The 24,997-nt window shown below is 38.8% G+C and overlaps 1 protein-coding gene across 2 annotated transcripts in view; it reads left to right on the forward strand.

Annotated features, from left to right (window-relative positions):
- The window catches only part of LOC306839172 (MAM domain-containing glycosylphosphatidylinositol anchor protein 2), a 174,983-nt gene that overhangs the window by 61,616 nt on the left and 88,370 nt on the right, over positions 1–24,997 (forward strand). For both annotated transcript variants that reach the window (XM_079367710.1, XM_079367711.1), the window contains exons 2-3: positions 2,204–2,343; positions 11,583–11,757. In XM_079367710.1, coding sequence (XP_079223836.1) covers positions 2,204–2,343; positions 11,583–11,757 — 315 coding nt within the window. The remainder of the gene's footprint in view (positions 1–2,203; positions 2,344–11,582; positions 11,758–24,997) is intronic.

The following is a 24,997-nucleotide window of genomic DNA, read 5'->3' on the forward strand; positions in this document are numbered from 1 at the left end:
CAGCTGATGGTTCAGAGAAACCCCGGTGCAGTAACTACAGCTGTGGACAAACAGCTGTGGCTACTTCAGAGGATTCCTGCTATGAACTTGTACTGCAGTACGACTCTGCTGCTGAATAGTGGGTTTACGTTACCCATATCACCATTTCTGCCGTTATTTTTACACTTAATTGCAGTGCTTTAGGAAATGATGCACCACAATCAATGTGCTGAATGATGAGCTTCAAAAGTGTTAAAAAATTATTAAAAATATGGACAACCACTCTACATATGACTAAATGGCAGCTAGGACATACAAGGTTAATACTTAAATGTATATAGAAAATGTCAAAGTAATTTATTATTCAAATAAAATGTAAATGGCTTCTTTTTTTATTACTTTTAGTGATGAATTTTAAAGAAACTTATTTCCAGAGAGTTCACACATTTATAATATTTAGTAATGAAACCCTAGGGGCACTTAATTGCACTAGTTTCAAATTAATTTCCCCACAGCAAGGAAGTGAAGAGGATAAGGAGAGAGAAAAAACTTGTTACGCTGCCTAGTTGATTACAGTTGGTCGTCTACTTGACACTGCGTTTGTTTTATCACTGCCTACAGTGGCTAATTTGGTAAAGATGCAAATTGAGTGTCATTCTGATTTAAAGTGGAGTGATAATGATTGGAGTATGCTTCCAGCATGATACTGAATATTTTCTCCAAACTATAATTTGTTCCATTGAAAATTAAGTCTAACTCAGTGTGACTAGGGCTTAAGGTGCTCCTGAAAAAAAGCTGTCATGAGGGTGTACAGGGTTGAAACGTGAAATATTAAGTGACAGAAACACGAGAATCAAGAGAGCAACATTTTGGCATTTCTGAGATACTTAAATAAATTTCCCAGAGTAAAAATTAAGTTTCTTTTACCACACATTTGACAATGACTAAATGCAACTCAAAAAAGTGGGGAATCAACTTTTGTGATTCAAATTAATATTGTAGCCTCTAATCAAGCATTTCTTATCAAAGATTTATTTTGGGCTTTTAATACCTTTATTCTAGAGATTTGAGAGAGAACAGAGTCAGAAATTATGGACAGGGAGAGTGGGGAATTAAATGCAGGAAAGGAGCCACAGTTGAATTTTAACCTGAGCCGTCCGCTTAGAGAATTGGATCCTCTGTGCATTCCAGTCGGCCACCTGTGCCCCTCAAAAATCAGCTTTTCTGTGATCCATTGACCTGCCTCCCCTCTTTATAGGCTCCCTAGCTCCTGACACTACATCCACCCACAACTACAGCTATAGGCCCATTTAAATCTTGTGTTTCCATAGGTACAGATGAACAGCATACTCAGGTTTAACTTCTGTTTTGAAAAGACCTGTTATTTAATCTGAATGTAAGATGCTCAGCTCATGCTTTGAATGTGGGCTTGTGCATGCTTGGGGTAGAGAGGCTTGATTGGTTTATAAAACGTGTTCTAGTGCCGACACTAGTCGATGTTTTTACATGTTTACAACTGCTACCGATGACAGATTTTTCAGAGCACATGAATTATGAATTACTGTCAGGACTTAAAGATAATTTAAACCAAAATCTTAAAAAGTGTATCTGGAAAAAAATACCTGCCCTGCCTTTCAGTTCAAAACACACAGAAAAATAAGGGCATGATGTTTATTGCATTTCTATGCTATCAATTTCCATCAGCACTATGAAATATTGCTTGTTGAAAATAATCACACAAAGCACAAGTGAAATTTGTTCAAGATCCAAGAGAGAAATATAACTATCTTACATCATTTTTTAAACAGGGCCTAAAAATACTTCTATCTACTGCAGTAGATTATATACTACAATCTATAAGAAACACAAACCTGTGAAAGTGCTTCTCTCACAAGTAACCTCGAATAAAAACTACAGAGTTGTTAGGCAGTGAATCACTTTCCCAGAGTGCTTTTCCTCGACTTTCTATTTGATATACTTGCAGTGTTTGAAAAGTGAAACCAAAGTGAATGCTATAAAAGTAAAATAAGTGCCAACTCTGTTTTAACATTTTTCTCGTACAAATATGTCTTGTTTGTTGTGTGCGGTACAAACGTGGCCCCGTTGCTTGGTTTCAGTGAGACAGCCTTTTAATCAATACACCATCTGTTGTGCTAAACTACTCATTCCTTAAGAGATGACCAGAATGCTAACACACTTTGTGCTCTTTTTTTTCTCTCCACAGCCCCTCCAACGGTCCGTATTATACACTCAGGGCACGCCTGTAATGTAGAAGAGGAGAGACACACGGAGAGAGTCTACACCATCAGAGAGGGAGAGACACTGGAGCTCACCTGTCTAGTGACTGGACATCCCCGACCACAGGTGAGGAGAAACCCTATCATGTGCTATCTTTTGGCTTAAGAATATTTTTAAAAAAAAGGAGCAAATCTTACAGCCTTCTTTTTTTTACTTAAGAAGCAATCTTAAATTCTGTGTTAGCGTCATTGGGTGGCCACGTTCCTCTGCACTAAACCAGCTTAAAAGTTTAATCCGTTAATTATTGATGGTGCAGTTTGCATTGTGCACCTGCATGTTGATAATGAAAGCTGCCGCGTCTAATGAGAATGCAGAAAACAAAGCAGCAGAAACATCTGCCAAAACAAATCTGTAACGAGCACACAATAAAGAGTCTCTGGGTCATGTGAATGCTCAGGGGTCCTCGGCATCTAAGAAAGAGTTTCATTCCCAAACTCTTTCATTTTTTGTTTTGATCTGAACTAATTAAAAACTTTTTTTTCTTTTACCTTATTGTGAAGTAGATACTGTTTTTGTTCTCTTGTTGTTCATTGTTCAAATTTAACAAATTATGAAAAAGGGGCAAAATCGATCACCTCACTAAAACAAAATTATACTTCATAACTCCAATTACAGTATAAAATCTCCAAAAAAAAAAAAAAAAAAGAACCATGACATTTGTTCTTATATCAATCGTGGCAGGATTTGCAAACACATTTTCAAACATCAACTGTTCCTCCCAATTTGCATTAGAGCACCAATCACACAAAATTCAAAACCCACTCTGGACAGTGCCAAGCTCATTAACATGAATTAGTTTAACCTCCCCTTTGATCGATGGACAGAGCTGTTAGTCGGTACACTTCCCCTTTGGATGCTAGCTAATTGATTTTTATATTTCAATCGAAAAAGGTGAGGCTTCTTAAATTGGCGACAGGCTCACAGACCCACGGTTTCTGACGTTAGGGTGGGGGGAAACATCACACTCATCCTCTCCATCTTCCCTCTTAATTACAATTTGTGAAACACTGAGCGGAGTGAGGGGAGGGGAAGAGGAAGAGGAGTGGGAGATCAAAAGCCCTGCATAGCTGTGGCAGTAGAAGCAGGATCTCCTTTGAAACCGAGTCATTATGAGACTCACAAGGTTTTCCCTGGCACAGCAGGTCTCGGCTGTGTCTCTGTGGACTTTGGCATGTGTCAGCTCTAACCCCCCTCTGGTAATGGCATGGGACTGTGTGGGTAAGCGCACACTCATTTGGAGATGATTTGGAATCTGGGTAGGTTATATGGGGTGGCGGCAAACCTCAGGCTGGTTCTGTGATGTTGGCGGGGAAAAAAACACATGGGTACGTGACCTCAGCGGAGACAGACTCTGAAGCGAACGCGACAATAACAGCTCCTTTTTTCTTTAGAATAAAAGATGAATCCTCTGAACATGTTCTGAGTCTTTCTGCACTCTTAAGTTCCACCATTTAATTGAGTCCAGTTTCTTCATCTTTCAACAGCAGATGTGGGGAAAAAAAAGTCAAAAATCAGTACTCTTTTCAAAGGTTATGGTGCACTTTCAGTGTCCTTTGATAAATGGCACGAGCAAAGGTTCATTTTAACTAATGGAAGAAATACTATTTTGGTTATAATGTTCAACCACACTTTTCTTTTTCTCATGACAATAACAGAACACAACCTTTAACTATTTTTGATAATTTCCACATTACACACATTACATAGGGCCAGCCTTCCGCACCTCAGTAAGGTCGAGAAGTATGTGATCCTCACTCAGCCAATCAGAAGAGATCACCCTACGTCACTGACCTTGCTGTTGTGGCATTTGAACCAAATATGGTAACTTCGTTTATTTTTTAAATGAAATTATTATTATTATTTTTTTTAACAGAAATAATGTTCTGTTATGTCCCCCAATAACACTCTGATGTTGAATTTTTGAATTTCAAAGTATTTCAATGAGTGCCCTATAAAGGGTTAAGCATGCAACTTCCTTAAAAACATATTAACATTTATCCTAAGCTTCTTTTGCCCATTAACACTTTGTACATACAGTGTATAAACTTCTGTTCTAGCATGTCTTTTTGTTGTCATGATTTACTTTTGGGCTTTTATGCCTTTATTTTTAGAGGTACAGTAGAGTGAATGAGAGAGAGTGGGGAACGATACGCAGGAAAGGAACCATGGGTCAGATTTGAACCTGAGTCACCCGCCTCAATGACCTAAAGCTTTGTGCGAGAGGCTCGCACACTAACCACTAGGCTACCAGCGCACTCTATTCTGTTTAGTTTCATATAAAACATTAATGAAGCTCAAATTTCAAAAGAAACAAGGATTACAGAACTTTCTCAGTATCCAAACTGTAATGAACACTTTGATTCCTCATAAAAAAAAATATGTCCTACATCTTCTGCGGTCTGCATTTCTTTTGATTTTTAAGATGAAATGTTTGAGCAGTTAATTCACATCCACTCACTAACACCTCAGACTTCCATTGAAACATAAAATCAAACGGCTAATGTTATTTCAATGAGCAAATATATTGTTAAAAGTACTATGAAGTTTAAATACTGTACCAACCACATCCAAGTTTTCTCTTTTAAAAACTGCTGCTGATGCTGTTCTGTAGCGAGCCTTCATATCTTTTATACTTTAGCCTGAGCAATGTTACATCATCAGGTCAAGTGCTCCCCAGTGTTTTACAGAAAACTTAAATAACTGAAAACTCTGCAGATATCTTACCAGCAACAGCAGATTATAACAAATACTGGTTGCTACAGTTTATAATCATGTGATCATAAATTACAAAAAACAAAATGGTCTGATTAGTTACTGTCATCACTGGCACACGGGGGGTTCCTTTTTATTTATTTATTTTTTTTATTTTTTATTTTTACAGTGACAGTGCATATTAATAAACATTTCTGTAAATATGCCAGAGTTAGCCAAAAGGCTAATTTTCATCTGTTGTCCCTGGCCAGATTTTATAAAGGGCTCCCTAAAAAAAACCACAATAAAATTCAAACATTTAAAAACAGCTCCGTTTTAATTTTAAAAATGACATGTGTTCTATAGTAAGGCGCGTAGCTGACATGATTGGCAGGTTTGCGTGAGGTAACGGTTCATCATGAGGCTTAGAACCTGCCTCAGCTCCAGCTCTAAGCCTGTCTTTAGTTTGACTTAAAGTTAGGCTGAGATAGCATTTCTGGCATTGTGACTACTGCTGATTAGCCTCCCATTAGCAAATCACAAAAAAATCAGTTACTGAATTTTTCCATCATTACTGTCCAGATTTCAGTCTCTTTCCCTGACTTTGAGAGACTATGAGCTCCATTGATGACAGACAGACCGAGGGGTGTCGAGCCAAGTACAACATCCGCACCACAAAGGACCAAGTGCAGATCAAATGGGGCCACGGTTGGCAATTTTCGCCACCATTTCATTCCTCACATCTATCAATAAGCACGCTTCTTAAATTACAAGGCTCCCCTCAGGCTTTACCAATGATAGAGTCTCTGGACTGTGTCCAACTTGGCTGTAGTTTCCTTACAGCAGACCTCAGTCAGCCACATGCACACCCGTCCACCCACCTCAAAGGCTTTCGTACAATAATATCACACGTGTGATTTGAACCATTCAAAAACACACAAAGCCAGCACACCTTCAACAGCCACAACACCCCCTTCCAATTTAATTGTCGAATAAATATATGTTCCTGTCAGTCATCTGCACACAGTATAATATGTAGTTGTTTCACTGAGCCTCCTGGGGTTGGCATTTCAAGGTGTTTGAGGTGTTCTACATGAAATGACTGTGGCTGTTGCCTCCTGACAGGCTCTGGGGGCATGAAGTCATACTCTCGCAGACGTAAAGTGCACAGTTACATGAGCATGAGTCCTATAGCTCTCTGAGGAGAACGATAACACAGAAAAATCTTAGTTCTGGCCTGAGCCTATTACCTTTTGGTGAAACACAAGCATGCCCATTGGCTTGCTCTTTCGATACCTTCTGTATCTTGCTGGAAAACAAAGCAATTCAGTGGACACATTCCTGAAGACATTTAAATAACTCTAACAAATATAAATCAAAATCAAAACCCAAATTGGAAAATATGAACAATGATTTCAGCTTTACAATGGTGAAGAATAGATGTTTTTTTTCCGTGTATATGAATGGAAGGGAAATACCAGTACAATTGGAAGTTGTCCCTAGAGTTGTGATAAACTTCTCTCAGTCATTCTTGACCTTTTATATATTACACTGTTTACTGGGATATCAATGAGTGACTGATACTTATACTTACTAAGTATATTGGCTTCAGCCCTGCCTCTATTAAATAAGGACTCATAATCCTTGTCTTCATGTTTAACAGCCTCTCACTCTCCTCATGTAAGACCACCACATGCACAAAGCTTTTTCTGTTCATACTTTTATGGTAACTGTTTTCCCTGGTCGCTTCATTGTCGACGACTGCAAATAGACACCAAAGAGTCCCTGATGATGAAGCCATCTGCCCTCGTCCCCCCTGCCCTGGCCTCCGTCCACTATGTCCACACTTCGTTGTTTGAGTACCAGGCTCCAATAGCCAGCTACACCACATTGCAAACACCTTTTTTTCAATGATTGGCTGTCCAGCTTCAGCTTGCAGCGCTGTGGGTCAGCGAGTACAAATACGATGACCTCAGGCTCTGAGACTGCTTGATTTATACTGACCAATTGGAGTATGTGATCTGTTTTGGAAGCTCCCATGGCATTTGGCTTACACTGCTGGTATCATTAGCAGATGGTGCTTTTTTTCACATTATTTAGCCTTTTTATTTTTTCACTGTCAGCCATACAAATGACAGTATGGGGAAGATTTGGGGGAAATATATTTATCCTTGAGCTACAGCTTTCCCAGGCAGTCTTTACATTGAGTTGTTGTAAATTCAGTTAAACTTCAGCATTCAAACATTTACTAAAGATGTTCAGGTATCAGTAATTAAGTCCTGAAATCTATTATTTTACCTAGACTTCAGCATTGGCTTATACAATGTACCTCTCCTTACTAGAGCCACGAGAGACTATGAATACATTGAAAGAAAAACATTGGTTGCTAAAGTTGTGCTAGCTTTGTATAAAGCACCGACATGTGTTGTTTGTAATTGTCAGACACCAACATACAGTAACTTGTAGATTTTTTTGGCATGATATTTTGTACTTTGTCTGACATGTTTAAAAAAATCGCCTCTCAAATGTGTTACTTTATCAAATTAAAAATGACACAAAACATATTTTAGATCCAAAACGTCTGCCTGCCTGGCTTTGTTTGCATCCTCTTAACATGAGGGGAACATGTATTCAGTAAAACATAAATTGATAGGGGAAGGTGCATCCATAGAAAATCGCTGTTTTATTCTGCATGATTCACCTCATCAACAAGCGGTGCTTCATGCTGGGTGTAGGCTGCAGTCACAAGTTGTAAACCTGTCTGGCAATCCATACATGTGTTTTTTAACTCGCTACAACAAGTCTTAAATTCTACAGTACATTTAGTGTGCGCTTATATTGAAAGTGACATCTCTGACGTACATCAGAGAGTAAGAACGACACATGCAAGGATCTAGAAAGGAGTGTTTGAACAAGTCAGAGAAACGCTCTGCTGAAATAAAATAAATAAACAGTAGGGGAAACTCTTGTGAAGAAGCTGGATTTACACAGGAGATACCTCATTTTAGGCAGTATAGAAATCAAATAGCAACAACATTGATGTTAAACTATATTTAAATCATAATGTAAAACAAGCTTAAGCCTACCTTTTTATATTTGGTGCACATTTCCCTTTTGGTTCTGACTTTTGTGTCGCTGCTTGATAAATTGCAGAACCAAAGACTTCACTGAGTCAAGTTCCATGTCGTTATCCACATTTTTACAAGGGCCAGTATGTCCATTTATAGACCTATAGAGCCTTTGCTCTCACAATTAGTGATTTGAGACCCCCTGTTACTCTGTCTAAACGCTTGATTGTCATGCTCAGCCACACTTGGCTGCACCACTGAGCCATACGGACTGCCATCACTTCCTAAAAGAAAGAAAAAAGATGGCAAGCAATTAAAAACCAGTGTGTAGTTAGGGCAAGTGAAACGTCACAGCAGGCATTATAGGAGACTCAGTGAAGAGGCATGCTCCAGCATATGATCCCTGCATAACAACAGACACCGGGTGCATTTTAATTATCTCTTGCCGTTGCATCGCAGCATGGGTGGTCTCAAACACTGCTGGAATATTCTGTTGGATACTAATCTAACAGAGCTTTTACTCCCCCTGAAAACAAATGTTCATCTTTGTATTAGGGTGTCTGATCGAAGAGGGAATGGTGTTATTTTTGTGGTGGCTTTTAGGAACTAAGGGGTGTCATGTTTTTGATGTAAAAACTAGTAAATGTAAAATATCACACAAGCTATGTGAAGGGAAACATAAAAAAACAGACGCCATTTGCATTTCATGCTAATGAAATATGCACTCAACTGCAAGGTGGAGACAGGAATAATGCATTATTGCCATAAAACAGCAGCTGGATGTTACTTCTTCAGCAGTTTGACTTATCCCCTTGTGTATTTTTGCAGACACCTTATGGGTCTCAGCTGAGGAATGAACAGAGCTGTAAAAATAGCACAAAAACTTCACCAGGCTGTCGGTGGGCAAGGAGGAGCAATTATCATATCGCTCAAATCCACCAGCTCCTCTCAGATCAAGAGTATTTGCATTGCGGTAAGGAGAGTGAAGAGGGTCAAATTGTTCTCAGCAGGCGTACTTCAGGACTCCCTCCTGTGGCTCGAGGCGCTCAGATGTAGAAAAGTCAGAAGAGTAGAGAAGTGAAAATTGCTTCAGGGTACGGCGAGAGTTGAAAGCTTGCTGATAAAGTGACCTGCCGCCCCCTGTAAAACAAACAGGAGTGCTTTCCTTTTGAAAAAATGAAGAGTTATTTGAATACCCACTTCTTAGCGTTACTCCAACAATGCACTTATTGATAAAATAAGAAATACTTTGGGGTATAAGCTGAAAGGAATATTACATTCTGCTGAGGTTGCCATAAACCAGCTTGCTTTGTATTTGCATGAAAACTATAGGAGAGTGACACAGAATCCCAACATTTTGACTCCATCTCATTTACAATCTGTAGTTATTTTAAGGCTTGTTTGGCTGAACTCATGATCTCCAAAGCTGTTATAATATGCTTCAAGATTCTCTAACAGTGGGGCTTTAGCATCGATCTACTGCTGAGTGTGGGCTTTTATATTGAGAGCTTTCCCTCAGTGCCCCTTGATGCATTTGAAACAGACTGAGCGAAGCCTCTTCTGTGCATTGTATTCATTTAGAGACATTTATTTTTGATGGTGTTGTATCAAGTTAAGGCTGAATAAAGGGGATATGATAAAAGCACAATTTGGACAATGACGTATTCCCTTTTTTTTTTCCTTTCCAAATATAGAGGTCTGCACACAGGGAAAATACAGCATAAACAAGTATTTAAGTTTCAGGATAATTTGTTTATGCCACTGAATAGTTATACCACAAGCTAAATGGAGAATCTGAAACTACTCTGAAAAACTTTTCAATTTCTCTCCATGTCATCTTCTAGCCCCAAGCTCTTGGAATAGAGCTCCATTATCAGGTTTTGGACCCCCCACCCTTTGATTCGCTTTCACTGGAAAATGACCGAGCATCAAGCATTTGTAACCTCAGGCTGGAGTCGACAGGGGTAAAAACCCGAAAGCTTTAGCAGCGCAGCGACAACCTCCCAAGATAGCACCCAATCCCCATCCGTCCCTGCTATGATATCCCTGCTCCATCTGATGCTATCACTGTAAAATGGGATGTTATCAGCATCCAAGATGATGCCCCACCGTACCGCATGGAGATATTGGATTCTAATTCACAGCCTCCCCTGCCTAGACAGAGATATGTGAGGCTCTGCAGGCAAAGCCAGTCCATCTGTGGCTTACTTAGCAAGAAGGATTGAATGCAGCTTTATGCTCCGTCGTTCTGGATGTGTGCCCCCCCTCAGGCCACAGTTGTCACGGTACCTGTTCATGCTGTATGCTTTAATGAGGACAGGAGAGGGAGATGATGGAGAGTCAATTACAAGCTCATGTTGGAGAGTAACACCATTTCACCTTTCATTACTCTTCAGTGCCACAGGCTAACCGGGGCTCATCAGTTAGTGAAAGGTGTTCATGCTGTGAAGGTTAGCTCGGGTCAGTCCTTTGTGAAACAGAGAAAACGGAAACGGTTGTCAGCCATCATAAACTGTGACATTCGATGAATGAACAAAGTGTCCTTCATCAGCCTGCAGAAAAATACTTTGGAAGTCAAAAAACAACAATAGTGAAGTAAACATTTTTCAAAGTTCTTGGCGGCTTTTTTTAAACAAGCTAATAGTACATATTTGTTTATCCTCTGTTTGAAAGCACAACTTTGTTATAATTTTTCAAGTAGGCTTTTTACTTACATCTAACTTATTTTTAAGTAAAATTCTGATGCCAATTTACTTTCTGACCAATTTTGAAAACACCTAATGACTTGGTATTAACAACAGTAGTTAGAATATTAACAGAAGATATATTGTGTTTATTCTAAACTATAACTAGTTTATATATATATATATATATATATATATATATATATATATATATATATATATATATATATATATAATTTAGGTAAAGTGAGTGATCAATGATTCATGACTATGATTCTCAATGATTCATGACTCTAAGTGCATCATTCCTCCCTTCTCTGATAGACTTTTGATTTGAAAAATTAGCATGAAGTAATATGTTTGCACTTAAATATTTCCCAAGATTAAAAGAAAGTTGTGTCTGAGGTGTTGGAAATAATACATAATTCAAAATAATGTTTCTGCTGAAGATTAAAAAATTATAGCTGAAAACCAATTTCATTATTGCTGTGTACATTTTTTCATGTGAGAAAACTGAGTAAAAATAATTTAGGTTACAGGGTGTAACTATTGTTCTCTGAGTGAAGAGACTATCTCTCCCCTACATATTCCATATGTATGGAGCTATAGAGAGCACCCTTTCCTGTTCTATAACCAAACATGTTTGTTCTGCGTCCTTAGGTCCCTTGGAAAGCACTTTATAAATCCCAACTATTATTATTACATTAATGCCTTGCCCCTGTCCAAAAATTAGATTCCGGCTTTTATTGGAGAATATAAAATATTGATTAAATTGTGTTATATTTATTTCTATTAGAAGATGAACTCTAAACCAACACTATAGAACTAAACAACAGTCATATTGTCTTTTTGCTCTTCACAGATCCGATGGACAAAGACAGCAGGCAGTGTGTCGGACCGCTTCCAGGATTCCAGTGTGTTTAACGAGACGTTGAACATTGCAAAGATCCTAAGGACGCAGGGAGGACGCTACTACTGCAAGGCTGAGAACGGCTTGGGATCTCCAGCCATTAAGTCCATCAGGGTGGACGTCTACTGTAAGTGTGACTTTCATACATCATAACACATTTTGTAGGTCATTATGATTGCAAAACTAAGAAATGATTAAGAATTAACCCTGTGTTCCCAATGGCAATGTTCCTACTACCAAATTTCCCCCATTGGGAGATCAATAAAGTTTATTCTTAAGTTTATCATTGACAACCCCCCCACCCCCGCCCCTCCCTCTTAAACAAGCCTGTGCGATATTCAATTTGTGTGTGTATGAATCAGATACAAATGATTTCCTTGTTAATGTTTATTCAGTTCTCTGTATATTGTAGCTTTTTATTGAATCTATACGGTTTAAAGTTATCTTTGTCTCCTGTTTGTATTGTGTTAAGTTGCTGCAGCTGAAAAAAAACCCATTTCTGTTTCACAATAAAAGCACTTCAACTGGGGACTTATCAGAAATAAAATCATATTATAAAAACAATAATAATCAAACTAACTAAGTTTAAGTGTAGTAACACAACATAGAATTAATGGGAAATAACAAAGTAGTGCGTAGTAGTTTGTACAGCAACTCCTTTGACCATGAGTCCCATCCACAATGAGTTTCCATTTCAGCTCAATGCCTGTCATTGTGAACATTGGCACCTGCTCTGACACAAGTCAGTGAGTGTGTGGGAACACCTGACTCTGCTCATAAAGTCAGTGCAGAACAAGCAGAAATTATATTTTTTTTTTTCTGTAACAAATCTCTTTGTTATGCTACTAAATTCCACCACCACCATGGCCGGTATAGTTGATCAAAGTCACCTGAAACATTTCCAACCCTGCCTTACAGTATACAAGTTGTAAATTATTTTGTTAACCTTTTTTCGATTTTGTCTCTATTTCTGCATCACATATTACTTTATATTTTAATGACTCAAACAGGGGCGTGTCCAAATGGGTGGCAGCGGGTGGCATGCCCCCCCCCCCCTAGTAACCTGGCAACCCCAAAACTTCTACACTATGAATGGCCATTTGCACTGTCAGAAGCTGGACTTGTGTTAAAATCAATGATTCGGTCATAAGACAAGTGCACAAGGAAGTAATGCACTCTGTCTCCCCTGCTAAAAACTAATTGACAATTTGTTGGCAAATAAACTATGGAAGAGTTTGCATGCAAATTTCAATTCTAACTTTAGTAGATATGATCTTTGAAAATTAAAAAGGGTGGAGTATTGATATGTATTTGTGTTTGTGCCCACATCACACTTCAAGGCACCCTTACATTAGTCAATGCCCCAGTTGGGCCACCCCAGTCGAAAAATGCTGAACCCCTGACTTAAAGCCTCTCAAACATGATAAATTGGCTAAAGGTGTTACTTTCAGAGTCTGTTCCTGTGTAACTCTGCCAAGGTCTGAACTACATACTTTGTCTTCTACTGCACTGCTACTGTAGGACACTGGAAAGCCTTGACCCTCTTTTCACACCACTGATTATGTAACACAGTCAGTCTCTTAGCAGTCAACACCTCTATAGAGCAGCTGCCAAACAGGCATCTGTTAAATTAAAACCCATAGATGCTTTATCAAAATCTAAAAAAACTAAAAGTTGCAAAGAAAATGAAGAGCTGAAATATCACTTTCTTACTTAGCCAAATCATCTTCAATTGCTCAGATGCATCCATGAACACAGATGGTTGCAGCCCCTCAACTAACTGCTGATCTGTTTGTAATATCATCGAACCTTACAGCCAAATAAAGCAATGTTTCTGCTGTGAATGAAAATGTTGTTATTTGGAGAGAGAGCGTCCAAACAGACCTTCAGACTCTCCACAAAATGTAAACTTAGCCAAAACACTTTTATTATGACTTTATGAGTATATTCTGTTTTTTGGGTACATAGGATGAAAGGGAGGGTTCAGTAATAGAGTAATAAATTGTGTTTCTTTTATTGATTATACATTGAATGTCCAATTTTATCTCACGAGTAGCAAAATAGTGCTGGGTCATGGATGTCAGTGTTCCTCCTCCATAAAGTAACTTATATCTGAGTGCCTCTATAAGTATTTGGAAGGAGTGTCTACTGAAAGATCTTTTCCTTGTTTTTTTGTACATTTTAAAACTCTATTTCTACTTTTAATTCCCCTCCTAGTTAGGGCTTTTTATGCCAAGCTGCAAAATAAAAAAATCCAATACATCTGGAACTTGATGACCTCTTTGCCCTTAATGTGTTGCCAAACATCCAATTATCAGTCACAGAGGAAAGACAGAGTTAGCTGAGCGTACATTTATGCACTAAATAAGATGCCCTTTAGCTCTTTGGCTTCTGTTTGTAGTTCTGAGAGAAATACTCACTTTCTCTGATATTTTCCCGCCTGCCTCTGTCTTATATTCCTGGCCCTTGCTGTGTGGGCCACATCCTTGTATCTGTTTATTTGGACTGACATGGGCAGGGGTTGTGGAATTGAAGCTTGTTTAGAAAGCTTCTGTGGAAGGCCTTAGTGGAGCAGCGGAGCAGAGGCTGAACTCGCCTCAGCAGCTGACAGTCGAAGCCTTGTTTCCTCCGTGCACCATTTCACCTTGGCTGCGTTAAAGAGCTGGAGGGGCAGGTGTGGAAATGAAGCCAGATAGCATACAGAAAGACAGACCTAAGGATAATCACAAAGCGTGGATCCTCAATCTTCTTGGATTTTGGGGCTAGACTTCTCACAATTATCTAAATGCAAATGGAATCTTCCGCCACATATTTGTTAAATGGTCTTTCTTTTTTTTTTTCTTTCTTTCTTTTTTTTTTTTTTTCAAATGTTCTATTCCCCCTTGGGGAATTTTTCCTTGCACCAATAGCATAAAACATTTATGTCAAAGGACATCAAAAACTGTACAAGGTTGCATATAATATACATTACAAAGACTACATCACTGTGAAGGATACGATGCCACTCATAGTCTGATGCCTGGGCATTCTGTTCCTGCCGTAAAAATAAAAATGCAGACCAAAAACACTGCAGTTCTACCGCTTTGATAGTCGATGATTTTCAACTAGTCAAATCGCCCAAGAAGTTGTTCTGTCCAGTTTGTATTTGTTCAGTTATTACAATAAAATGTTAATGTCATTCAGGTACATGGTCAGATCGGTAATACATAACAATAAAACAGTTATAAAATCTATTCACATTTGCCCTTTTATGCAAATCTGTCACAGTGTTGATGAAAATAAAAAACCTACAACACTAATGAAATAACAAGCAGAGATTCTTTTAGGAAATGCATTTTTTCCCCTGATGATGTCCTTGGATCTGGCCTTGTAGCACTCAATGTGTGTACTTCATTAGCTCGCACTATTTTGTTGCACATGCAGCTGAAGCACATCATTCCTCTGGAGCAATGTTACAGCTGTCCCCTGGGGATGAAGTTAATTGACGGGCCTTGGCTGTACGTGCTATTTTTAGTGGTCTGCAGCTATGATTTTTAATTAGCAATACATTTGCTGTTTTGAAGCTGGACCTCCCAACAACAACACCTTGAATTGTGCTCACTGTTTCTTTCAGATGTGGCTTGCATGAATATGATATCTGTTGATATTGATGTGTTATATAACAAACAACAAGGAAATAGAAGTGAAGGATAGAAGGCAGTGTTGAAAGAGAAGGGAAACTATTCTGCTTCTCTGTCTGCTTTATATTAAGAGGTTTTAAACTAGGGCTGTACAACTTGCAAAAATCATTATCATGATTAATTTGATTCATATTGAGATCACTATTATTAAACACGATTGCTCACTGATTTTACTGCATCATCAAGTCCCGAAGTTATCCATTTTAAACACTCTTAAAGGTCCCATATTATATCCCATATTATTTTCAACCGGTTTAAAGAAGTCTCAGCGCTCCCTAAAACAATCCTGTGAAGTTTCTTTATAAATCCACTCTGATCCCGCATTTTATCATGCCTATAAAGCCCTCTATTTCAGCCTAGCTCAGAACAGGCAATTTCTGTGTCTGTAGCTTTAAATGTAAGTGAGCATTTTTTGACCACAGCTGATGTGATGACCCAAAAGTAAAATCTAACAACAATATAAAAAATATAACAACAAAATCTTTGAAATGAAAAGGTGAAATAATCCTCATTGACAAATCTCTGTGATCTCTGTTTCCATGATCACATGAAGCCAACATTGTAATGAAAATATTCATTTGATTATTTGCCCAACCTTTCTTTAAACCTACAATCTTTGGTTTCTTTTGAGGCCATTTAGTTGCTTTTTTGTTGCGGGAATCAAGAGTCGTGTGCAATATTTTTTTTTTATTATCATATGCGCATCCTTCTTTTACGTAAGTGTGTCTTCATGAAAAAAAACCTTTTTTTCTACAAACTGCTGCAGCCTGATTGATGCAGTTTTAATGAAGTTTATTCAATAAAGAAGAAGAAGAGAGCCAGTCAAAGTTTTCTGTATTGACGATGAAAGTAACATTAACAGTAATATGTGATCTCTGCAGCCCAGAAGAGCTGATATTAGCTATACAGCCAGCTAACATAGAGTATTTACAAAGCTCAGAAGTCTGTCTAAGCACATTTTATACCTGCTGACACTTCAGTTGTGTTTGTGGGCTGTTGGATCTGTGGGGAAGGTCCTCTGCGCAGTTAATAAAGAACCTTTGCTCAACTCTTACACTGATCGATTTAGCCTTAAAATGCTTACCATTTTTTCCTAGAGGGCCGTCTTTTAAGTATTTTCACTAAGTTTCCGCTGCTTTAATGTTGCTACAGCATCTAATGTTTCATCGAGTGACTGATTAGGGAGGGCGAAGGAGTTCTGCAGGGGAAGCTTAATGCAGACTCGTGGTTCACTGACCATTGCAAGAACAATATATTTAACTGGAATGTGGCCAAAAACAAAATACTGCAACCGACAGCTTCCTAATGAAAAAACATAATGAGACATAAAACATTGTGTGTACAGCTTTGATGATTATACGATATACCGTAAATTCCGTACTATTGAGCGCACCTGGATATAAGCCGCAGCGGCTAAAAATAAGTAAATAAATGTATTTGTACATATATAAGCCGCACTTGATTATAAGCCGCAGGTGTCCACGCTATAACAAGAGCTATTTACACAGACGTAGGCTACCGGTAACATCCGCAAATACTGTAGCGTCCGTACGGACGTTAAAGGACGACGAGAGCGTTCAAATAATAACTTTTAATAACGCGATCACTGTCGGCCGTGACCACGCCGTTTACAGCAGAGAGCAACACATAACTTGCCGTAACAATCCAACTCTCTCCCCAGCGTTCTCTCATACAGCCACTCAACACGTTCTCGCTGGTGCATTCACTGACTCTCCACATAATCGGAATTATGAACACATTATCAACTACTGACTTTACAACATGAACCGTTACAATACGAAGCCTAGCCGACGGTGTCTGTAACACGGCTGATGAAAAAGATGACCGTAATATATTTCACAAGAAAAAGTCCATCCATTCACTGCCTCAGAATGACTTCATTACTCACTTCCTCAGTCTCTGTTGTCGCTGTCAGTGTCATCTTAACGTGCAGCAGCTCTGTTAGCTTCTTTGACAGCCAGGTCGATCGCCTTTAACTTGAAAGCTGCATCATATGTATTTCTCCGTGTGTTTTCCATCATGAGGGTGCGTGCATGAAGCGCAAAATGACTGATATTAAGATCCGACGTGACGAAGTCAAATGTTTTTGCAGCAGAAGCTCATTGTCCCCCATAAAAAATCCATGCATTAGCCGCACCGGAGTAGAAGCCGCAGTGCTCGAAGTGTGAGAAAAAAGTAGCGGCTTATAGTCCGGAATTTACGGTAATTACCAATATTACCATAATTACCAGTTTCTGAAATAAAAAGTGTTGCTATCATGTTCAATTGATCTGACAATGTTTTTTTTTATTCAATTTGAAAATCAAATCAGCAATGATTGGCATCATCTAATCATTTTGTAACACAGCAATAACATATCTGATGATTTGATAATTTTCTATGTTTTATTATTTGAAGGAAAGGCTTTGTGGCTTCATTACTACCCAGGCCTCTGTAAAACCTCTGAATAACATGATAGATTTTTCAGTGACTACATTTCTAATTCATCCTCATGAATCCAATAAAATTAATTACTGCTTAATTGTCGAAATAATTGGTGGTTGCTGCTCTTATGTTGCTCTGCTGAATGAATCTCACAATAAATCCCTTCCCACCATAAAAAAAAACAAATCTTTTAGACAATTATTGGCAAATGCCGGTCATTAAATACAACAGACTAAAAACAGGAAGATTTCAGCTGATGGAAAAATGAAGAAACAAATTGCTCTTGAAGAAGTCTGACACACTCAGATGGTTAAGCATAGAAAGCCTTTAATTCATCAGGGCTACAGATTCATAAAAAACTTGCCAGCATGTTTCAGACATATAGGCCTTCATCAGAGCAGATACAAAATGGCCGCCAAGCGACTTCCTTTAAAGGCTTATAGCCAGTCATATGATCAGTAGTCATCACATGGTTTAGAAAAATGGTTACACATTTGAACTAAAGAAAATTAACATAAAAATGTTCACATGATACTGAGGCAGATGGGAATAGTCACTAAATATACAAGCCAATTACCCTGTCAAAAATGCTGAAAAACAAAATCTAGATAACTCGAGAAAAGGAGCAGTTCCCATTCTTTGGTTTTGGGGATACAGAGTTTTAACATAAATGGACATCCATCCAAAATAAATGCTCCCTTGACTTAATGCTGTTACTTTTTGAAGAAGCAGAACAACCAAACTCAAAATGAAATAGCCACACTGAAAGAGGAGTTATCTACAAGATTTAAAGAACAACATCTCCCATTTGAAAAAGAATTGAAAGAAGGATTGGACAAACTACAAGAAGAAATAAAGCAAGTCAAATTGCTAAAGTTCAAAAGAGATGTATCTGACTACAAAGGAAACAAAGTTTACAAATGGAAGCCAAGACACAAATACAACCCAGCCACAGAGACGAAGAACAGTGTCTGTTTATCTGCCAAGCAGCGATGACGATCCTTCAGAGCTGGAATACTCCTGCTCATCTGATGTTTTAGAACTTCAGGCCATCCTCATCAAAAGTCCCAAGGAACCTAAAGGAGAGGTTAGTAACTTGAATATAAAGTTAGTGACAAGCAGTAATAAGATATGAAAGCAGAGAGAGAGGGAGAGAGAGATAAGAGATCCTGGTGCCAGTTCCCCCGGTAGTCTAGGCCTATAGCAGCATAACTATGAGCTGGTCTATACCTAAGTCAGCCTTAACTATAACATTTATCAAAAAGAAAAGTTTTAAGTCTATTCTTAAAAGTACATAGTGTGTCTGCCTCCCGGACCCCGACTGGTAGACGATTCCAGAGGAGCGGTGCCTGATAACTGAAGGCTCTACCTCCCATAGTACATTTAGAGACTGCAGGTACCACTAGCAGGCCTGCATTCTGGGAGCCATGTCTCAGTGTTGTCTAAAGGTCTTTCATTTGCCCCCATAAATACACCTAATGAGTTCCAAACCAAGGTAAACTTATCGAAGTTTAATTACTTTCTCCAGTTCAAGGTTTGGTACAATGCTAACCCCAATCAAGCAGCCTCTCACTCTCATGTTCAGACATGCACTATAAAACACCGTTTCCACCACTTTCATTCCAAACACTTTCAACCCTACTTTGAATACTTTTCAATAAAGTGGACAAACTGTTTTCCTTAAGAACAAGAAGAAAATAATTTGTCGGAAAAAGAAACAGAGGCATTAAAACGGCTTTTATGACATCATAATCAAAAGAGTCGACAAAGGCGGAGCAGGGGTGATGTCAGGCAGAGACAAGGACATCGCAGAAGCCTTGAGAGCTGAACAGTGAGTAGGAGCCTTTATCGTCTTATCTAATTGGACAAATAAAGACTGAACTTTCATAAATGCTTCTACATGCAAAGAATGAAGAGTGGATTTCTCAAAATGAACACAGTTTCCTGCTGTTTAGGAACCCCAGAATCTCTGCCAAAAATAAGCTTGAACTTCAAAAATTCTCCTTGAAGACCAAAAATCAGAAGTAAAGAGTCTATTACAGAGCCAGACTCAAAATGTGTTGATTTCCTGCCCTCCTTTATTTAAGACTGTACGCATGTGCTCAATAAAATTAAAGACATTAAGAGCATTGGGTCATCACTTTTAGTGACCACCAAAAATAAAGGAAGGCCCCTTTAATAGATTCTGAGTTTGGTCCCTGCACTAAGCCTTTTTTGCTGTGCATTAAACCTGCTCAGTCCAGGTCAGAATTTGCAGTGCAGGTTGTGATGTAGCAACACTCTAAAAAATCACTTTCACTAAAGTTTTCTGAAGGAGCCTGGGAAAACAGAATACGTATGAAACACAGAGGAGAGGGAAAAAAGACATGTTGCCGAGTTTCCCTGAGAGAAAAAGCGCAAGTGTTGCAAGTATGCGAATGTTGGACAGAGAACATTTATAATGTCTGCTTACTCAACCAGTGCCAGTCTGTGCCAGGGTGTGATAAAATAACAATCAGGTGGTACATCCATTGTGAGAAACAGCCCGCTGGACTGAGGATATCATTTTCCTGAAGCTTTCACACACATCTTTATTTTTCACTGATAACACTCACTATGTTCCTTCTAAAGGAGGATTAGTATAAGACAATAGTCTGCTTTCTTTGTGTTATCTCAGGAAGGACTTACACAGCCCTTATTCTATTCTGCTGCTGCTGAAGCCACAGAATTTAAATAAGGATACTGCGTTTATAGCTTGAGTGCAATCTTTAAAAGCATTTTCTCGCAACAACTGAATTCATCAACTTCTGAGATGTGAATGCGTGCATGCAGAGGGAAACGAAAATGGCGTCTGACCATTGGGTTCAAGCATATGCATGAACACACTCTTCTTTAGTGAGGTCCTGTTCACACACGCGTGTCAAAGGCTTAACCTGTTTTGGCATACGCCTCCTCGGTGCAGCAGCGTGTACCTTGAGACCAACTTTGGGAAGTGTGTCTGCTTTGTGTTTGCTATCCGTCGATAGAGTTCATGAAGAGGCCAAGAGGCCAAACAGCAGCTGAAGGGGTTTGTTTAGCAGCCATGCTGGCTTTGCTTTCATCCATTTGGTCAGTATAACCGGCACTTTCTATCTCATCAGATGTCTGAATCATGCTGCAGGGCTGTTAGGTGCTTGAGAAAATGTGTGCACAGAGCAGGAGGAGGCTGAAGGATCTGCAGAAAACATTGGCTTGGAGAAACTTGGAACACTGAGATAAGAATTGAGTTTTGACTGAGGCTTATGCAGTTCCTATTAACTCCTGAATCCCTTCAATACTAGTGTTGGCTCTGTGCTTGCATTTATTGTATATACCCTGGAGAGGGAAGTGTGTGGGATGAGAAGGCTATTTGTTAATAGGTTCAGTTGGATGAAGCAGGTCCTGGCGGCAGGTGCAATAAGTTAAATTATGAGTCAGATTGGAGAAAGATAAAGTCATTAGCTGGTGAACCTCTTTGACTCATGCATGCCTTTAATCATAACAGATTCATTACAGTGATCCATCCGATGCTCCATCGTAGATGCATGCTTATTCCAGTATTTTTGAAACAATGCAGCCTTGATTTCATAGAGAAGCTTATCAACTGATGTTGTCAGGCCTAATTATTTCGTTAGCTGAGTTTTAGCTAATGTTAGCCACGTGAGTTGGTGGCAGCATGTCAAGCTAAATGTGTAATATCCTGCTAAATAGCGAAACATGTCAGAGGAAAATTCATTGTCTCAATTATTAGATGAATATTGTTTAGATTGTGAAAGTAAAATAACTTTCTTCCTTTTTTTCTCTGAGTGCTAATTAATTGTAGATATGTAAACATTGTACACACCCCCAATATGGCGCTGTGAATGGTTGCATTGGTGTGTTGATGTGTGTCGTTTTGTCTGTTTTTGTGCGTTAACACAATTTTTTGCTAAAACACACTGAGCTCATTCAACAGAGAAGAGCTATTATTCTGTACTTATGTCCCACTTTTCTCACGGAATCTGTGGAATCATTGGACATTCTGGTCAAGGGTACTTTCACCTTTTTCAACGCAGTGAGACGACGGAGGAGAGGTAAACGGGCCAGAGTGCTCGTGTGTCTAAGCCAGCGGTGACTATGCACTGCTCTACCAGGCTTCTTTCTCTCCAACGTGTGCTCACTGCGCAACTTCACAAACTTCAGCTACAGATGGGAAAACCAGAGACTTTTATACATGCTGTGCTTTGTGTTTCACAGAGACGTGACTGTATGAACTGATAGCGGACGCTGCACTGCTGCTGGCACAACTTTCCGGCAAAAAAAAAAAAAAAAGTGGATCTGTTTTTATGTCAGCAGTGGCAAAGTGACAGTATCAGTGGCTGGTGTGTGGATGTAACAGGGATTGTTCTCCTGAGCTGCAAACTTTTTTTCATTAATTGCAAACCTTTTCACTCTCCCTGTGAGTTTGCTTTATTTATTCTGGTCGGTGTACAGTCCACCGCAGGCCAACATGCAGGAGATACAGCACCTTCTTCATCTCAGATCCTCAGGCAACGCGTTTCTGGTCGTTCCAAAGTCGATGCTCAAATCTAAAGAAGACAGAGCCTTTGGCGGGCTGAGTCAGTGGCATCTTAAAACTCACTTTTATGGATTTGCTTTTATGTGATTTCACCTTAAAGATTTCTATTACTCTATCCATTCCATTTCTGAATTTGATTGCTTTAAACCTTTTTATCCATCATTTCTCTAAATGTTTTAGCCTTTACATATAGCCCTTATTGTATTTAATGTACAGCTCTTATTCATTATTAATTTCTACTCCTTTTTAATGTTTAACTCTTCCACCCTTCTTTTTTATCTTCATTTTGTGTTTAGAGCTGTAATGTGATGCTGTCTCATGCCTTCAATTATTATTGCAATTTTGTTCTCTCCTGGTTGACTTTTAACATTTTTACATTTTAACATTCATTGTATCATTTTATGACATTAAGTCCTTTTTGATTCTCACCTATTCTATCTCTCTTATTCTTATCATTTGCATTTATGTTACCTTTGTAATCTCTGGCCCGTCTGTTGACGTCTGTTGTTATATAAATGAAGTTTTTCTTATTATTATTATCATCACCCTGCAGTGTCTAGTTAAGCTGAGACTGGATCATCTCTGTGAGTGACAGTTTCAAATACGTTGGTGGTGGGAATCTTTGGGTGTTTCACAGTTTGATTTGATTTCAATTCTTTGGGCCACGATTTGCTTCAGATTTAATTATCGATTCAAAATTATTCTGGATTCATGATTCAAAGTCTATTTTTGAATTGGTACATTCTTCAAGATCTACGCCAGTCATCTGCGAGACTGGTTGAATTTCTTGCTGCTCCATTTGGCTTTCTACTCTGTTAAAAAAGCTAGCTTTGGGGTCGCCGGTGGCGCAGCGGCAGTGCGCGCGACTCCACGTATTGAGGCTCAGTCCTCGCGCGCGAGCGGCCCGGGTTCGCGTCCGGCCTGTGGCCCATTTCCCGCATTGTCTCTCCCCACTCTCTCCCCCCTTTCCGACTCTATCCACTTTCCTCCCTCTATCATTAAAGGCAAAAGGCAAAAAACAAAAAAAAAAAACTAGCTTTAGCACTAAGCAGGAAGGGACTGATTGATTTTTGGCAGTTATTAATCTATTTTGAATCTCAGGACATAAGAATCTTTTCTTTTTTTCTTTTTTTTTTTTTTTACATAAATGGAGTTTTTTCCCCCAACTTCTACTTAGAAGTCTTTCTTTGATCTTTGTGAGGTACTGTAGTGATGTCATCAGCCTGTGCTCTTTAAAAATGAATACAAGTAATACTACAGTAAACCTTCAATCACATCCACACCATCAATTTAAAGACTAAAGCCAGCTTCATGTGCTAGAAATGGCTGAGCAAAGCCATCTTGTTATCTCAGAAAATTTGATCCTATGATATGAGGTGATGTATTATACAATCTCCGGAAAAGATCCCATAATGCATGTAGACAAAGATGTATGTGCAGCTCCTCTTAAGTGCTTTTGGATGTAAATGACCTGCTGTGATGAATGGTGTGATAGAGCCGCTGTGAGTTATGTGAGCCTTGTTTGAATCAGGAAAGAATGAATCAGCACATTATGTGTACATTATGTAAATGTTTGCTGGTTTGGTTAATGGAGGTAAAGCCAGTTCACGACTGCCCATTACTCTTTCAAGGACTTGTTCCTGCGAGGGGCTCTTAATCAGAGTACTGGAGTCAACCTCATCTATTGCTTTGTTTTTCTCCCCATCAGGAGCTTACGGCTCACAACAGAGTGCTCATGTTGATTATCTTGTGCATAATTTTGTTCTTATCAGCTTTTTGTTTTTCATTATTTCTGGTCAGGGTGATGAAATGCCACAGATTATTTATTTACACTTTTTTTATTTGGTCTATTTGGATAGTATTTTAGGATACGGAAAACAACATGCCAATTATAGAGATGTGTCGAAATAGGATGAGTCACAAGAATAATGATGATATTGATCTCAGGCTCTTCTCATTTATACAACAGAGGTTCATCAAGCTAAAAAGTGTTTAATGACTGCCTGTGAATGATGTGGTGTTGTCTGAAGTGGTCTCGTGAGGATAGCAGGCTTGAAATGCTCAAAGGCCAAAATCAGTAGAAGACGACTGTTTAAACAAATGTGAAGCAGAGCTTTGTTGGTGTAGTTTTACCAAAGAAGACCACCAAGACAAGAGATGAAGTAGTTGTTTATTGATGTTCTTGTGAAGGGTCATAGAAGATGATGAAAAAAGACAGGGAATCATTAATGATTGAAGGAGATATAACATGGCAAGACCTCAATGTGCTCATTAGTGCCTTAATGATGATGTCATTTCTATTTCGATAGAAATAGGCTGGACACCTATTTCACTGTAATCTATTAACAAGTCTGAAAATAGCATACAGTAAATTGGTTCAAGGTTCAAGGATGGGGCTTTTAATAAACATAGGATGTCTCTGTTTGTTCCCCCTGCTGTTACAATATGAGGTCAATGTTGGAGATTCAGTGTTGGCCAGGTTGTTTAAAATGCTGTGCGTACTTGTACTTTACATCAACATTATGTTGGAGGTCGTACAAGGATCAACCACCTTGAATCCGGCCTACCGTCAAGAAGAAAACTCCTCAGTAATGGATGATAAATTGAGTTATTTTCAAAACAACAGAACAGGTGGAATTTTCAGATTCAGTTTGTTGCTCGTTGTTGAGCCCAAACAAAGGCAAAGG

This window comes from Symphodus melops (assembly GCF_947650265.1).
Source record: "Symphodus melops genome assembly, chromosome: 1".
NCBI lineage: Eukaryota > Metazoa > Chordata > Actinopteri > Labriformes > Labridae > Symphodus > Symphodus melops.